At 39.7% G+C, this 17,468-nt stretch overlaps 2 protein-coding genes, 1 long non-coding RNA gene and 1 pseudogene across 3 annotated transcripts; 2 read left to right on the top strand and 2 right to left on the bottom strand.

Moving 5' to 3' along the window:
• Positions 1 to 2,601: 2,601 nt before the first annotated feature.
• LOC114564915 (tripartite motif-containing protein 16-like) lies at positions 2,602 to 4,490 on the top strand. The gene has a single exon (XM_028592588.1). It carries the CDS (start codon positions 2,795 to 2,797, stop codon positions 4,424 to 4,426), a length of 1,632 nt encoding a protein of 543 aa, XP_028448389.1. The 5' UTR covers positions 2,602 to 2,794; the 3' UTR covers positions 4,427 to 4,490.
• A 916-nt stretch (positions 4,491 to 5,406) lies between these two features.
• Positions 5,407 to 6,084, top strand: LOC114564918 (uncharacterized). Its single transcript, XR_003693860.1, has 2 exons — positions 5,407 to 5,925; positions 5,968 to 6,084. It is a non-coding gene; the product is annotated as an uncharacterized LOC114564918 (long non-coding RNA).
• Positions 6,085 to 8,214: 2,130 nt separating this feature from the next.
• LOC114564911 (tripartite motif-containing protein 16-like) lies at positions 8,215 to 10,395 on the bottom strand (annotated as a pseudogene).
• A 3,831-nt stretch (positions 10,396 to 14,226) lies between these two features.
• Positions 14,227 to 16,629, bottom strand: LOC114564913 (tripartite motif-containing protein 16-like). The gene has a single exon (XM_028592587.1). It carries the CDS (start codon positions 16,425 to 16,427, stop codon positions 14,769 to 14,771), a length of 1,659 nt encoding a protein of 552 aa, XP_028448388.1. The 5' UTR covers positions 16,428 to 16,629; the 3' UTR covers positions 14,227 to 14,768.
• Positions 16,630 to 17,468: the final 839 nt, after the last annotated feature.

Below are 17,468 nucleotides of genomic sequence, written 5' to 3'. Positions count from 1 at the left end.
CCACACAGTACAGTGTCCATGTTTGGAGTTTTTTATTACTTGGTGATTTTTAAAACTCACATTTCCTTTGTGCACTGAGTCAATAAAGAAGATTTATTACACATACTTAAAATTGTTAAAATAGTGAGAATTAATTTCATCAAGTTTGCGTGTGAAGATGTTTTGTTAAGTCTTGATGCACATAAGACAACAGATATTGTGTATGCATGTATTGCATGTTGTTAAATTAAAATTGAATAAGTCAGAGGAATTGTAACGTACAGCTTCAAATTCTAATTCCAAAATACTATTTTCAACCTGAGAGCTCATGTAAATAATATTGTGCAAGGAGGTGCTAGGGCCCGTCCAACGCTGCTTGCAGCTTTAAATAATTTTATTTTTTAAAAGCTTAATATTTTAAAAATTATATATGGTAGGAAAAGAAAGTTGATTAAAAGCACATGTCCTTAAAGAGCTGAACATTTTGATAATTGAATGGTGTTTTTAGAAGCAGTAGCGATGCAATAACTACAGACACAGAAATGGTACATCCTAAGGAAAGCTCATTGTGGGACTGGCTCTAGTGGCTGTAATTCTGCACCAAGGCTGAATTTCAGGAAAGAGACTTCAGATACAGTATTAGGGGACCACTAAGATCTATATAAAAGAGACTTCAGATACAGTATTAGGGGACCACTAAGGTCTATATAAAAGAGACTTCAGATACAGTATTAGGGGACCACTAAGGTCTATATAAAAGAGACTTCAGATACAGTATTAGGGGGCCACTAAGGTCTATATAAAAGAGACTTCAGATACAGTATTAGGGGACCACTAAGATCTATATAAAAGAGACTTCAGATACAGTATTAGGGGACCACTAAGGTCTATATAAAAGAGACTTCAGATACAGTATCCACTAAGGTCTATATAAAAGAGACTTCAGATACAGTATTAGGGGACCACTAAGGTCTATATAAAAGAGACTTCAGATACAGTATTAGGGGACCACTAAGGTCTATATAAAAGAGACTTCAGATACAGTATTAGGGGACCACTAAGGTCTATATAAAAGAGACTTCAGATACAGTATTAACCACTAAGGTCTATATAAAAGAGACTTCAGATACAGTATTAGGGGACCACTAAGGTCTATATAAAAGAGACTTCAGATACAGTATTAGGGGACCACTAAGGTCTATATAAAAGAGACTTCAGATACAGTATTATAAATATAAAAGAGACTTCAGATACAGTATTAGGGGACCACTAAGGTCTATATAAAAGAGACTTCAGATACAGTATTAGGGGACCACTAAGGTCTATATAAAAGAGACTTCAGATACAGTATTAGGGGACCACTAAGGTCTATATAAAAGAGGATACAGTATTAGGGGACCACTAAGGTCTATATAAAAGAGACTTCAGATACAGTATTAGGGGGCCACTAAGGTCTATATAAAAGAGACTTCAGATACAGTATTAGGGGACCACTAAGATCTATATAAAAGAGACTTCAGATACAGTATTAGGGGACCACTAAGACCTATATAAAAGACTTCAGATACAGTATTAGAGGACCACTAAGGTCTATATAAAAGAGACTTCAGATACAGTATTAGGGGACCTTTAAGGTCTATATAAAAGCATCCAAAGAGCACCAAGTCATGGGACCTTTAAAATATAGTCAGTTATCAGCCAGTGATGGTCAAAGGTTGAAACTTATCAGGAGTCCCACTCACACAGAAGGCCAACCAGCGGCATACGTCAGCACACCGGAGGACGTTAGACCGTCACGGTTGGATTTTAAACTCATTGGTTTACAGAGAAAATAACAAAGGTGATAAAATGGCTTATTGTGGTGCACCTGGGTTCTGAGTACTCATCTCTGACACCTTTTTACACACCTTGTGTTAATAAAAGGGTTTTATTTCTGTTGTCAGTCAACTGTTTTTGAACCAGTAAAAGAACATTTAACAGACTTTGAAGGAGCGTTAAAGAAATATGGAGCCATCACCAAAACCTGAGGAGCCAAGGAGTATTTTACAGCTAAAAACTTAAATGTTTTCAAATGTGGAGCAGGTTTTAACCCTCATGTTGTCCTCGTTCAAATATATCCATTTTCTTTTTAACTACCCAATTTTCACTACCTTAAATAACATGGATGATTCCGCACAACGCTCTTTGGCAAGTACAAATCTCTACTTTCATAAATTGTGGGGTGTTTTAGTTCATTTTAAAACATTTGAAAAAAATTTGAAGGGGTTTCAAAATAGTATTGTGAGTAAAAGTTGACATATTCCAGTCTATGATTATCCGTCAAGATACATTCCTATTATTTTAGTCTAAATGATTCCTAATTTCTGCTTTTCTAACTCCTCCTATAAATGAGGTGTATTGAACATAAATTCCAAAAATAAGTATAAAACTAAATTAATAAGTTGACGTAGTGTTGAAAACGTCAAAAGAAAGTGACAAACAATGAAAAAAGCATCAACAAAAGTGTTGATTTTCAATTTTGCCGGGAAGACAACACAAGGGTTAACTGGCTGCAGTGCTGCTCCTCCTCCTGGAATTTAAAAAAAGCTTGACAACCCCTCCCTCCTCCCCCGCTCTCTCACACACAGCGAGCTGCACTCCGGCCACATTTCTCTGTTCCCTCCCCTTCAGAGAGACCTACAGTTTGAAGATGGGTGTCTCCAACATGGCGGTGAAGTACAAAAGCTGAAACACGTGTTGTTTGGATCAGAGCTCAAACTTGAGCAAGTGTTCAGGAAGTGAGACTCAGACAGTGCTGTTTTCACTGAGAGGAGAAATGGCGCAGAAAGGAGTTCAACTGGACCGGGAAACTTTCTCTTGTTCAATCTGTCTGGATCTACTGAAGGATCCTGTGACTACTTCCTGTGGACACAGCTACTGCATGAACTGTATTAAAGCTCACTGGGATGAAGAGGATGAAAAGCGGATCTACAGCTGTCCCCAATGCAGGCAGACTTTCACACCAAGGCTTGTCCTGATGAAAAACACCATGTTAGCAGATTTAGTGGAGGAGCTGAAGAAGACTGGACTCCAAGCTGCTCCTGCTGATCACTGCTATGCTGGAGCTGAAGATGTGGCCTGTGATGTCTGCACTGAGAGAAAACTGAAAGCCCTCAAGTCCTGTCTGGTGTGTCTGGTCTCTTACTGTGATCAACACCTTCAGCCTCATTATGATGTGGCTCCATTAAAGAAACACGAGCTGGTGGAGCCCTCCAAGAATCTCCAGGAGAACATCTGCTCTCATCATGATGAGGTGATGAAGATTTTCTGCCGTACTGATCAGCAGTTCATTTGTTATCTCTGCTTAATGGATGAACATAAAGGCCACGACACAGTCTCAGCTGCAGCAGAAAGGACTGAGAGGCAGAAAGAGCTCGAGGGGAGTCGACAAAACATCCAGCAGAGAATCCAGGACAGAGAGAAAGATGTGAAGCTGCTTCAACAGGAGGTGGAGGCCATCAATCGCTCTGCTGATAAAGCAGTGAAGGACAGTGAGAATGTCTTCACTGAGCTGATCCGTCGCATGGAGAAAAGACGCAATGCCGTAAAGCAGCAGGTCAGATACAAGCAGAAAAGTGAAGTGAATCAAATCAAAGAGCTTCAGAAGAAGCTGGAGCAGGAGATCACTGAGCTGAAGAGGCTCTCGGACACAGAGGATGACAACCAGTTTCTTCAAAATTACTCTTTACTCGCACCAGCCAGTGAATCTACATCCAGCATCAATATCCGTCCTCTGCGCTACTTTGAGGACGTGGCAGCGGCCGTGTCAGAATTCAAAAAGAAACTACAGGACATTCTGAAAGAACTCTGGTTAACAACAGTGACTGAAGTGGATGTTATACTGCCATATTCACAACAAGAGCCCAAGACAAGAGAAGAATTCTTGAAATATTCACTTGAACTCACACTGGATCCCAACACGGTGAACACATATCTGTTATTATCTGAGGGGAACAGAAAAGCCACATTAATGGGTAAGGAACCGTTTTATTCTTGTCACCCAGACAGATTTGCTACATGTTGCCAGGTCCTGAGTAGAGAGGGTCTGACCGGGCACTGTTACTGGGAGGTGAGAGGGAGAGGAGGAGTTTACGTCGCAGTCGCGTACAAGAACATCAGCAGAGCGGGGAAATCGACTGATTGTAGATTTGGATTCAATGACAAATCTTGGGCATTGGATTGTGACAAAATCAGTTACACATTTTGGCACAACAAAGTCCAAACTCCCATCTCAGGTCCTCCATCTACCAGAGTAGGAGTGTACCTGGACCACGGCGCAGGTCTTCTGTCCTTCTACAGCGTCTCTGACACCATGACTCTCCTCCACAGAGTCCAGACCACATTCACTCAGCCTCTCTACGCTGGACTGTGGCTTTGTTTTGACGGAGGCACTGCTGAGTTATCTTAAAGGAATACGCCACCGTTTGTTGAAATAGGGCTTATCACGGTCTAACCTGGCTGTAGATAGGTGGGCCAACGCATTTTTTGTCTCAGTGCAAGTAATTACGTTGTTTTTTTGTCTTTTGTTGGCTCACTTTTACTCACAACATGCTAACCGGCAACATAGGATTCCATTCACTACGCTAAGCTAACTAGCGGCGGCGCTGCCGGTGTCGCACCGGGCTAAAACGATGCATGCACAAAAAATGCGTTGGCCCACCTATCTACAGCTAGGGGAGATAAGCCCTATTTCAACAAACGGTGGCGTATCCCTTTAACTGAGATAGACAGACTAGGCCCGTAGCCATGCAGCCTAGTGGAAGGGGGGTTCGGTTCTTTCTATTGTTTCAAAAAGTGGACCTTTTTTGCAGTTTTTCCTTCATTTTGTAAGTAATTATAAGGTTGAAATACTTCATTTTGGTGACTTTTTATGCACTAATTTGTGCTGGATTAGCTTGTCCGCTGGTATCTTAACGAGCACCACCACAAATATTTACTACAATGTTGTCAAATTGCTTACCAAAGATCACGTACCACCTTTTTCAGCGCTAATGCACACATGCACACACGCCTCAAGCATTTTGTTATAATTGCGTGAATTGTTGATACATTAGACCACGTGTCAAACTCAAGGCCTGCGGGCCAAATCCGGCCACTCGCAGATTTTAATCCGGCCCGCATATCAATTTAGGTTCACAATGAATTTTGGCACAACTACTTTTTGTTGCTTTTATCTGTAGTTTTTATCAATTTTTGCCAACGCTTTTGGCGCTTTTTTTCAGACATTTTTTGCCCGATGTTTTTGTGTCGCTTTTTACTTTGATGGCTAAGTTAACTTTTTTGGGGCTTTATATCGACCAAGCTGTAAGTGAGAAGACTATATGAGACATGCAATAATACAATAAAAGATTTTTGACTTTTTTTCGATTAAATAAAGCATGTCAATGTCTGGCCCTTGATGTCATTATTTTTTTCCAGTGTGGCCCTCTGGGAAGTTGAGTTTGACACCCCTGCATTAGACGTTAGATTGTTCCATGTCGCGCGCCAGTTAACAAATTCACAGAAATGCTTTTGATTAGGGCTTCAGTTTGGTTTAGCTCTTTTTCATTTGACGAGGATTCAAATTGTTGGCCGTCGTTATTTTAAAAGACACACAAAAAGCTAGTTAACACACAAAAAAAACTGACTTTCAGTTCGGTTCACCCCCCCTGTCTACGGGCCTGACAGAGGTCATGGATGCTATCACTGCTCACGGTGACTTTTGTTGACCTGAACTGTTATTTCTTCGCAAAAATGTGAATTTCTCCGTGCTCTAAATGTTTTTTGATGCATTTGTAGTTTCTTCTTTTTCCTCCACTGCATGTGTCTCAAGGAAGAAAGCACCAGACCTCCTTTATCCTCTATATATTCTCTTTTGTTAAGGAATCTATATCACATTCATTTGTTTGGCTGGCCAAAGTTGTTGTGGTTATTGTTGTTATGAGGTATGATAGAACTGTAATAATTCAGATTATTTTTCTCTTTTACATATCAAATCTGTACATGACATCATTGAACTGACTTTACTGATGGGATGTGTGAACAAACTCAAGGTTTTACATGATGAATAAACTAACATGAACAAAGTATTTTTCTTCTTGTCTTCATTCCAGGGGATCATACAACGCTGATGGAGAAAATGTTAAACTGATATGAGAGATTTTTGAGAGACAGGTGCATCACCAGCTGCTGTCTCAATGGAGGGTTATAAGGGTTAGGGTTCATTCAGTATATCTATATTTATTCAGTTTTTCTTACTATATATTCTGTTAATACACTGCATATATCTACATCTATATTATTCTTACTACTAGTATAATGTCACTGCTATTACTTTGCACATATCTGTACATGGTGTTTGTACATTGTTCATTTTACATATTTATTCAGCTCTTAACACTGCACTATATCTCTTGTCCTGCTTATGCACCACCTGTCTATACTTGAATATCACATTGTATTTTTTTTTTTCTTTGCACTTCTGGTTGGACGCAAACTGCATCATTTCTAAATCAGGGGTCTTCAATGTTTTTTTAAGCCAAGGACCCCCTTATCTGAGAGATGGATAGAGCAGGGACCCCCTACTACATATTTTATAAAATTAAGTTGCATATTTAACTACTATAAAAGCCTAAAGCCTTTATACATATACATTTTAGTGCATAAAAAAATAAGCTATAAAAAAATAATTGTTGGTATGATTTCATAAATCCTGTTTTAAAATTAAACATACATGTGACACAGTGAATCCTATAGGATGAACTGGATCTGTGGATCTTAGTGACTACTTTTCACAAATAGGCTGACTTACATTTGCTAATAATATGTTGAATTTATGTTAACACATTTACATTTTTGAAAGAAAATTCAAAAGTTGCAAAGAATCTCCCTTCATTCATTTTTCCAGATGAAGGTCTAGTACCAAAAATGTTGCCTTCTATTAAATTCAATTTTTGCAAGTTAGACTTTTGACCTACTTAACCCCCTCTGGTGCACCTGTATCACCTTATAGATGGGCTTAGAAGTATTTTTCTGTACTTTTTAAAAATCAACAATAATTTGGAGCCTCCCCACCCCCACACCCTGCAGTAACTCTGAGGACCCCCTGTTGAAGATCTCTGTGTTACTACCAATTTCCAAAAAACAAAAGAAAAGCAATCATTTCTTGACTTTAGTTCCCTTAAAAGATGAACTCAAAATGACTTAAAGCCACTAGTCATGATGTACTACACCTTGTGTTTTTATGATATATATTTCATTTTATAAAACATGTTCTTAATAACTAAAACATGCGGAGTCGACCTGAGTTAACCTCCACTACGTCTGTGATTAGCAGGAGGAAGGCGCCCTCTTGTGTTGTGCATCTGTATTTAAATGTTTCCATTCTGATTACTGGTCACACTTCAGTATCCTTTGTATTATGGTTAATTAATTTTGCTGTTATTTAATTACATATTAATCAATCTAATTTCACGTCAATTACTTACTTACATTACAATATTTTTGGCACTATGGCCACCTCACTTTACTTTAAAATACTTTTTATATAATGCCACTTTACATTCATTCAGTACTTTTTGCACATTGTTTGTTGTAAAACTGCTGAAGTGAATTTCCCCATTGTGGGATGAATAAAGTATGAACTAATCTAATTTAATCAGGGTTCAAATTTTGATTTGTTGTGATGTTAACTTCACCAAATGAATTCTCACTTTTTCAAGTCTGTAATAAATCCACTTTTTTGACTCAGTGCACAAAGAAAAACATTGGTTGTAAAAAGCAGCAAGTCATGAAAAAGATAGATATGGTTGTTATTTCAGTGTTAACTAGAAAAAAAACAGAATGGAGGGAGATCCTGTATGGGGCAGAGGCAGTAATACAGTACATTAACAGGAATCATGCCTTGTTTACATATCTGAATGGGCATTTGTTAAGCACCATTCAATTAAAATAGGACTGAACTAAAATAAAACGGCACATTTTAGTTCCTGGGTTTATTACCGAAGCATTTATTAGTAACAAATGGGGAAAATGTGAAAAATGACGTTGCAGTTCAAGATGTGCGCCCCCAAAAAATGTCTGCCTGTGCCACAAAAAGTTTCAGTTAGGGACTACTAAAAAAAAAAAAAAAAAAAAATAATCTGTATACTCTCATATCACTGTCACATTTTCTCCTTCAGCTTTGTATGATACGCTGGAATGAAGACAAGAAGAAAATACTTTGTTCGTGTTAGTTTATTGATCTTGAAAATTCAGTTTTGTTCACAAAACCAATATATTTGATTAAAATCTCAGCGATGTAAAAAAAATAAAAGGGAGAAGTGCCAGTTAAAAATTTTTTACAAAACTACTGAAAGTACCAGCCATAATGTTTGACTGCAACCTGATCTCTGTTGAGCAAACAACAATGAGCTCTAATCTATAATAATGTAGACAAAAATGGGTCTTGTTTGACAATTCGAAAACACAGAATTTAACCCATTGTCCTTTGACTGACTTCTGTCTATTTGAGTTTACTGAACTTGGCAGTGGCTCCACAAAAGAAAAACAGAAGTCCAGCATAGAGAGGCTGAGTGAATGTGGTCTGGACTCTGTGGAGGAGAGTCATGGTGTCAGAGACTCTGTAGAAGGACAGAAGACCTGCACTGTGATCCAGGTACACTCCTAGTCTGGAGGATACAGGACCTGAGAGGAGCGTTTTGACTTTGTTGTGCAAGAAACTATTTGAATAAGTGTCCAACGCCCAGGATTTGTCATTCAATCCAAATGCACATTCACGGAAGCTCACTCCTCTGTTGATGTCGTTGTACGCGACTGCTACCTGAACGCCTCTCCCGGTCCACTCCACCTCCCAGTAACAACATCCGGTCAGACTCTCTTCCCTCAGGACCTGTCGACATCCGGTGAACCGGTCTGGGTGACTGGAACAAGACTGTTCTTCTATGAGCAACGTTGCTTTTCAGTTCCTCTCAGATAACAACATGTGTGTGTTTGCTGTGTTGGGATCCAGTGTGATTTCCTGCGAATATTTTAAGAATTCAGCTCTGGTCTTGGGCTCCGGTTGTGGATTTGGCAGTAGGACGTCCACTTCGGTCGCAGGCGTCGAAAGGTTTGTCCACAACTCGCTCACAGTGTCCTGTAGTTTGTCTCTGACTTCTGACACACCCGCTATCAAATAACCATAGTAGCGCATAGGACGGATATTGATGCTCGGTGAGGTTGTAGATTCACTGAGTGGTGACAGTGAGGAGTAGTTGTGTAGAAACTGGGTGTGATCCTCTGTGTCTGAGATCTTCTTCATCTCAGCTGCTTTCCTCTTCAGCTCAGTGATCTCCTGATCTATCTTCTCCTGAACCTTTTTGACTCGGCTCACTTCAGTTTTCTGCTGCAATCTGACCTGCTGCTTCACATCGGAGCGTCTTGTCTCCATGAGACAGATCAGCTGAGTAAAGAGATTTTCTGTGTCCTCCATTGCTTCATCGGCATAGCTATTGATGGCCTCCACCTCCTGTTGAAGCAGCTTCACATCTTTCTCTCTGTCCTGGATTCTCTGCTGGATGTTTTGTCGACTCCCCTCGAGCTCTTTCTGCCTCTCAGTCCTTTCTGCTGCAGCTGAGACTGTGTCGTGGCCTTTATGTTCCTCCACAGTGCAGAAATAACAGATACACTGCTGATCAGTACGGCAGAACATCTTCATCACCTCATCATGACGAGAGCAGATGTTCTCCTGGAGATTCTTGGAGGGCTCCACCAGCTTGTGTTTCTCAAAAGCAGAGGAGTTATAATGAGGCCGGAGGTGTTGATCACAGTAAGAGACCAGACACACCAGACAGGACTTGAGTGCTTTCAGTTTTCTCCCGGTGCAGACATCACAGGCTACATCTTCAGCTCCAGCATAGCAGTGATCAGCAGGAGCAGCTTGGAGTCCAGTCTTCTTCAGCTCCTCCACTAAATCTGCTAACATGGTGCTTTTCCGCAGGACAGGCCTCGGTGTGAAAGTCTTTCTGCACTGAGGACAGCTGTAGATCTGCTTCCCACCCTCTCCATCCCAGTGGCGTTGAATACAGTCCATACAGTAGCTGTGTCCACAGAGAATAGTTACCGGATCCTTCAGTAGATCCAGACAGATCACACAAGAGAAAGTTTCCCGAACCAGCCTAACACGTTTCTGCGCCATTTCAACCACGTGACAGTGACTGTGAGTTTTGTCCAAACACAAATATTTGTCCGTGCTCTGACTCAACCAAAACTCAGGTCTTTTTCTTCCTTTCCGTTCCCACTTCAGCAGATCAGTGAGCGGGAAGCCAACGTGCTCAGCGTGGAGCTGGCTGTGTTAGAGATGAGGAAGAAGAGGGAGGGGTTATCAGGCTTTCATGCTTCCAGCAGGAGGAGGATTGTCTTAAAGGGACAGCGCAGGTTTCACTGGGTTTTTATACATGCTGGGAAGACTAGAACAAAAATGTAATTACAATTTCGGTGGGGACGCGTAGCCTACCTACCAGATTTCGTTTTCATTTTGTACCCACCACTTTTTTTTGAAAACCTCGAGCTCAATTTAGTTAAAAAAAAAGTTCTTGAGCGACAGATGCCAAAAAATCCACAACAATCTATCCCCACAGGGCAGGCACAGACACACACACACACACACACACACACACACACACACACACAGCCGCTCTGCTGCTGCGCAGGCCGCACGCTTCTCTGTTCACAACACTGCTGTCGGGACATTAACGTGAAAAATCTTAACGTGGTTTAATGTACCTAAACAACGATCAATGATCACCAAATTTCTCATGACCATATCTTGTGATGAACACTTAAGCCTGTCAAAAGAACTAAACCGAAATCCAACGATTAAGTTATCTCACAAAGCGTTTTCTTCTTCATTGGCGCATATGTCGAGGAAAAAGCTTGTAGCCTACCTAAACAATGATAAGTGATTACCAAATTTCTCTCTCATATTGCTCCTCATAACCACCGAAAACTGTCAAAAAATCTAACCAGAAATGTGGTGATGATTGATCGTTGTTTAGGTACATTAAACCACGTGAAGCTTTTTCACGTTATGACTTATAAAGCCCATGAGAACCGTTGGGAGTCAACCCTCAGCCGCTCCGCTGCCCTGCTGAAAATGGGAAGCAGAAACGCTTTCAGATAACGTCCATATACTAATTGGACTTTGGGTTAGATTTGTTGACAGTTTTCAGTGGTTATGAGGAGCAATATTAGAGAGAAATTTGCTCATCATTGATCACTGTTTAGGTATATTAAACCTCGTTTTTATTCATTAGTAAGCTACAGGACAGCGTCTTTCAAAACATGACCTGCGCAAAAGAGAAAACAAGATGAATGCGTCATTGTACCCAGCACTTCTGGAAATGTAGTTCCTGATGCGTCCCTGCCCCCGGCACATTTCAAACCAAACTGACGCCCATGGGTATATATCTACATGTGGAGTTCATTCAATCATTTTTAGTTCACAACAATTAAAGCTTCCCGCAAAGATAAAAAAAGAAATACTGGTTTTTATTTTCACATTTTTCTCTCTCACTTTTAACAGTGAGTGATCTTGAAGCATGCAGTAGAGCTGCAGGTTTTAAAATGGGACTTCAAACCAAGCTTTGAACACTTATATATGCACTAATATGTGCGATGTACCTATGTTCTTTGGTAAATCAAAAAAAAAAAAGTTTGAAAATGGGGTCCTCAGGAATGTAGATAACCTTGTAGTTACCTGATTTTATTGCTTTTTATACTGTAAATATCTGACGGTGGTGACGAATATGTGGGACACATTTTGAGCAACCACAAAATAATAGTAAATATTGTTCAAAACTCACTGTTTGTAGTTTTTAATACATATTACAATGTTCTCTTTCATGTGGTAAAGATATTATTCAATTCAATTATTACTTTTTTTTAATCAAGTTGAAATGATTATCTCCTATCCGAGGACAACTGATTTTGTAGGCAATGGGCCAGCATATAGTCATTAAATTAATAAAAAAATAAACCTATAAAAGAACCTTATATATTTGCAAAAGATGCCCTGATTATAACCTCTCTTTTTTCATGAAAATGTTATTATTTTCCAACAGAATTAGCACTTTTCTTAGTGGGACATGTTCAGGAATCATTGAGTTGTTAAAAAGTGATGTAGGCTACAGAAGAAAAATAAGAGTGAATAAAAGAGAGAGATAATATCATGTATAATGTACAAAGTGTGCAGACACAACTTTATAAAAGCATAAACCCATAAAACCACAATCTTTCCCTAACATAATCACACTGTAGTTTCCATGTGTTGATATTGTAGAAAACAAAGAATTGTTAAAGCTCCACAGACAATATTCCAGTTTTGCAGAATGGTCTAATATTAATGTTCTTGTTTGGTGCTATATTTTCTCCATCTAAAAAACACCATTAATGGATTATTTTCCCCTTTGTTTGTTTTTGTGCAAACAACTACTGAGGAAAAGGCCCAGGAGTCCAGAACTATTTCCACAGCCTTTGTCTCTGTTACGGCCCTGACACACCAACCTGATAATCGGCCGTCAGACAGTCTGGTGAGGTCGGTGACTCGAGTCTGTCTGTTATAATCGGAGGGCGGGCAGTCGGACTCAATGACCCATCTGATTGGTGGCTTGCTAACCCGAAAATGGCGAGCGGGATGAGCCTGACTAACGCCCCTCAAATTCTGACGAAAATCTTTTAAACTGACCTTTGTCGATCTGAAATGAAGACAGATTCAGCAACTGCACGGCATGTTTCTCGCTTAAAACATGACGCGTTTGTCGTTTCCGGTTTTCATTTTTTACAACAGCATTACACTGTTGTAGCCGGTTAAGGCGGAGCTGATTTGAACTACTTTATACACAATTAAGGATTAGTCTGGTGGTTCCTAATCTTTGTGTCAGGTCACAAAATAAATCGTTTGTAAGATGATTAATGGGGCAGGAGAGAAGGAAAAAATATAGTTTAGCTACACAAATTTGTGACGATATTATTATATCAATGTTACTAAACCATTATGAGTTAATAAACTATAAAATATACTTTCTAATTCAAGAATTTATTTAAATATAATTAGGTATGAAAAAGAATAACTATATGCCGAAATGGAGAAGACGCGTGTGGCATCTGTTTCACCCTCTGAGTAGCAGCTTCTAATGGAAAGTTTCGAGGAGGGGAAGCATATAATTTGCAAAAAGGGAAAAACAGCTCGTTACCAGACAGAGAGAAAAGGCCCGACAGACAATAACGGACCGACTGAATGCGTAAGGATTTAAAAAGATTTACTTACTAGTCACTCCACATTTTTACAAAGTTGTACACTCTGATTTAATTGCTTTTAATATGCTTGTTTTATGTGTTGGTTTTATTGCTGTATCTATCTATTGATGTGCTAAATGTGCTGGTTTTACTGTAAAGTGTCTTTGAGTAGCCTACCATGTAAAGCGCTATATAAATAAAATGTTTTATGATTTTGCCTACTTTGCCTTAAAAGTGAGCAGAGGGAATTAATGTTCCTCGGGAAATTTAGGGACTGGGCTTAATTTCAAACCCTTATTCATAATGCGAGAATATGTTTTACAACCATATGCGCCAATCTCTATAAGCTATGTCTAATTCTAAATATCTTCCTACAATTAATGTTCATACCGAACAAACATGACTGGACAAAAACTAGAAAAAAGAAGTGACTTCAATACACACTGTAAGCATATCTGTAAAACAATGTATTAATCATGTATTTTTTTTCCTCTCTCCCAAGCTCCGAGCTGACAAGTGACAGCACCAAAATAAAAAGATTAAGAAGCATTGTGGCGGTCCCTGTGTGATGAATGTACACTAAACTATAGAAATTATTGGTCCCGTGATGTGAGAGTAATTGAGAAGGTTATCGAACCAAAGTAAGCTATAATACCTAATAAAAGAACATTACGCCTACGTATTAAGGATTAACACAAACTATCCTTTATTAGAGAAGAATCTCTAACCAGTCTGCCATTAATGTCATCTGGGAATATAGCTGCATTGTGCCACTTTATGTCCGGTGCCAGTGCAACCATTTCTAACCATCTAAACAACTGCAATAGTAGGATTTAAATCAAATTCGTGACAGCAATAGAGACAAGTAATGCATGTTAATAAAAATAAAGCAGAACACATTCAAAAGACAACGGAATAACTGTTAAACACGTTTATTTCTGAATCAGAGCGGCAGCTGATTTAACACCATGGTTACTTGGCTGGGGTTTAATTCAACCTGCTTTTGTGCAACAAAAGTCATAGCTAAATTCATCCAGGATAACATGAATTTAGGCTTAATCCCTTATTCTGGTTTTGTGCGACAGCCACCGTTTGTTCACACGTCCCAAACAACCAATATGTTGACCAGAATCTCAGCCAAGTAAAAGAAGAATTAATTATCCCCTTTTTGTTCATGATCAAGATAATTACAGTTTAACAATTGCTCACAGGTCTACCAAACAAAATTAATGTAAATGTCATTGTAGATTTCTTTACAAATTTAGAAAAGCGGTGAGAACAAAAAAAAAAAAAATCTACAATAACGGGAACCTACAGCCTTAAAATGCATCGATACAAATATGAATTAAACATTTAGAGCACAGAGAGGTTAACATTTTCATGCATGAAAATGTCAGTTCAGTCCTTCATGACTAAACAGGGTAGAAGTGTCACCTAAAGAAACTCAAACTCAAACACAACAACTAATTCAGCAGAGTTACTTCAACAAATTCTGCTTAAGAGAACTCCACAGTGCTTCTATAACCGTAAAACCGAACTCCAGCGTAGAGAGGCTGAGTGAATGTGGTCTGGACTCTGTAGAGGACAGTCATGGGTTCAGAGACGCTGTAGAAGGACAGAAGACCTGCGCTGTGGTCCAGGTACACTCCTACTCTGGAGGACTCAGGACCTGGGGCGTCAGCATCTCTACGGTTGTGAAAATATATATATTTACCCCCTTCGTAAGAATAGAACGCCCACGATTTGACATTCCATCCAAAAGCACTTAATTTCCTCCCTGATCTGATGACATCCTTGTATGCGACTGCTAAACACATGCTCCCCCCTTTATGCTCCACCTCCCAGTAACACTTGCCAGTCAGACCCTCTCTACCCAGCACCTGAGGCATAACATCATATCTGCCTGGATGACTGGAATATGGTTGGCTTTCTTGCAGTAATGTTGCTTTTCTGTTCCCCTCGGATAACACCACAACTGGCCATGCTGAGTTTGGATCCAGTGTGATTTTCCGTGAATATTTTAACAATTCAGCTCTGGTCTTGGGTTGTGGATTTGGCAGTAAAACATCCACTGTAGGCACAGTCATTGAAAGTTTTGCCCATGTGTCATTAAGAACGTCAATTAGTTTAACGTGGGCTTCTGCCACAGCCTTTATCACGTCCTCAAAGTAGCTCAGAGGACGGATATTGATGCTGGGTGTAGATTCACTGAGTGGTGACAGTGAGGGGTAGTTGTGTAGAAGCTGGTTGTGATCCTCTGTGTGTGAGAGCTTCTTCAGCTCAGCGTCTTCCCTCTCCAGCTCAGTGATCTCCTGCTTCAGCTTCTCCTGAAGCTCTTTGACTCGCCTCACTTCAGTTTCCTGCTGGAATCGGACATGCTGATCCAGAGCAAGGCTTTTGTACTCCAGGCGACAGATAAGAACGTAGAAGATGTGCCTACTGTCCTTCTCTACTTTATCAGCGGAGCGATTTATGGCCTCCACCTCCTGTTGAAGCAGCATCACATCTTTCTCTCTGTCCTGGATTCTCTGCTGGATGTTTTGTCGACTCCCCTCAAGCTCTTTCTGCCTCTCAGTCCTTTCTGCTGCAGCTGAGACTGTGTCGTGGCCTTTGTGTTCATCCACAGAGCAGAGATAACAGATAAGCTGCTGATCAGTACGACAGAAAATCTTCATCACCTCATCATGGTGAGAGCAGATGTTCTCCTTGAGATTCTTGGAGGGCTCCACCAGCTTGTGTTTCTCAAACGCAGAGGAGTTATAATGAGGCTGAAGGTGTTGATCACAGTAAGAGACCAGACACACCAGACAGGACTTGAGGGCTTTCAGTTTTCTCCCAGTGCAGACATCACAGGCCACATCTTCAGCTCCAGCATAGCAGTGATCAGCAGGAGCAGCTTGGAGTCCAGTCTTCTTCAGTTGCTCCACTAAATCTGCTAACATGGTGTTTTTCATCAGGACAGGCCTCGGTGTGAAAGTCTTTCTACACTGAGGACAGCTGTAGATCTGCTTCTCGTCCTCTCCATCCCAGTAAGCTTTAATACAGTCCATACAGTAGCTGTGTCCACAGAAAGTAGTCACCGGATCCTTCAGTAGATCCAGACAGATCGAGCAAGAGAAAGTTTCCCGAACCAGCCTGACACGTTTCTGCGCCATTTCACCTCGTAGCAGTGACTGTGAGTTTCTCCAAACACAAATAGAAGTCTGTGGCTCAACCGAAACTCAGGTCCTTTTCTTCCTTTTTGTTCCCACTTCAGAAGATCAGTGAGCGGGAAGCCAACGTGCTCAGCGTGGAGCTGCTTTCTTATATACTGTCTATGGGAGCTGCCTGTGTTTGAGATGAGGAAGAAGAGGGAGGGGTTATCAGGCTTTCATGCTTCCATTAGGAGGAGGTTTCTCTTAAAGGGACAGCACAGGTTTCACTGGGTCAAGATTAGAACAAAAATGTAATTACAGTATATATATCTACATGTATCTATATGTATATATCTACATGTGGAGTTCATTCAATCAATTTTAGTTCACGACAATTAAAGCTTTCACTGCAAACTACAAATACAATACTATTAACAAGAGGTTGTTTTCACATTTTCTCTCTCACTTTTAACAGTGAGTGATCTTGAAGCGTGCAGTAGAGCTGCAGGTTTGAAAATTGTTTCCTAAGGAATGTAGATAACCTTGTAGTTGCCTGATTTTATTGCTTTTTATACTGTAAATATCTGACGGTGGTGACGAATATGCGAATATGTGTGACACATTTTGAGCAACCACAAGATAATAGTAAATACTGTTCAAAACTCACTGTTTGTAGTTTTTAATACATATTACAATGTGCTCTTTCATCTGGTAAAGATATTATTCAATTCAATTATTTATGGGACAGGAGAGAAGGAAACAATACAGTTTAGCTACACAAATTTGTGGCAGATATTATATTGATGTTACTAAACCATTATGAGTTAATAAACTATAAAATATACTTTCTAATTCAAGAATTTATTTAAATATAATTAAGATATGAAAAAGAAAAATTGTATGATCATTGAAAAACTATGTAAAGATAATATCGTTTCTGAAGTTTTAAAGGCAGATTCTGATTCCATATGTTTAAAGTTGATGTGTACGACAAAAAGCAAAATGAATGAAATAAAACAATACAGTCTGAACTAATCTGTCACATTCTCTTTAGTTTTGAGC

The sequence above is a fragment of the Perca flavescens genome, chromosome 12 (assembly GCF_004354835.1).
Source record: "Perca flavescens isolate YP-PL-M2 chromosome 12, PFLA_1.0, whole genome shotgun sequence".
In the NCBI taxonomy this organism is placed as follows: domain Eukaryota; kingdom Metazoa; phylum Chordata; class Actinopteri; order Perciformes; family Percidae; genus Perca; species Perca flavescens.
This window is presented reverse-complemented; position numbering and strand designations above follow the sequence as displayed.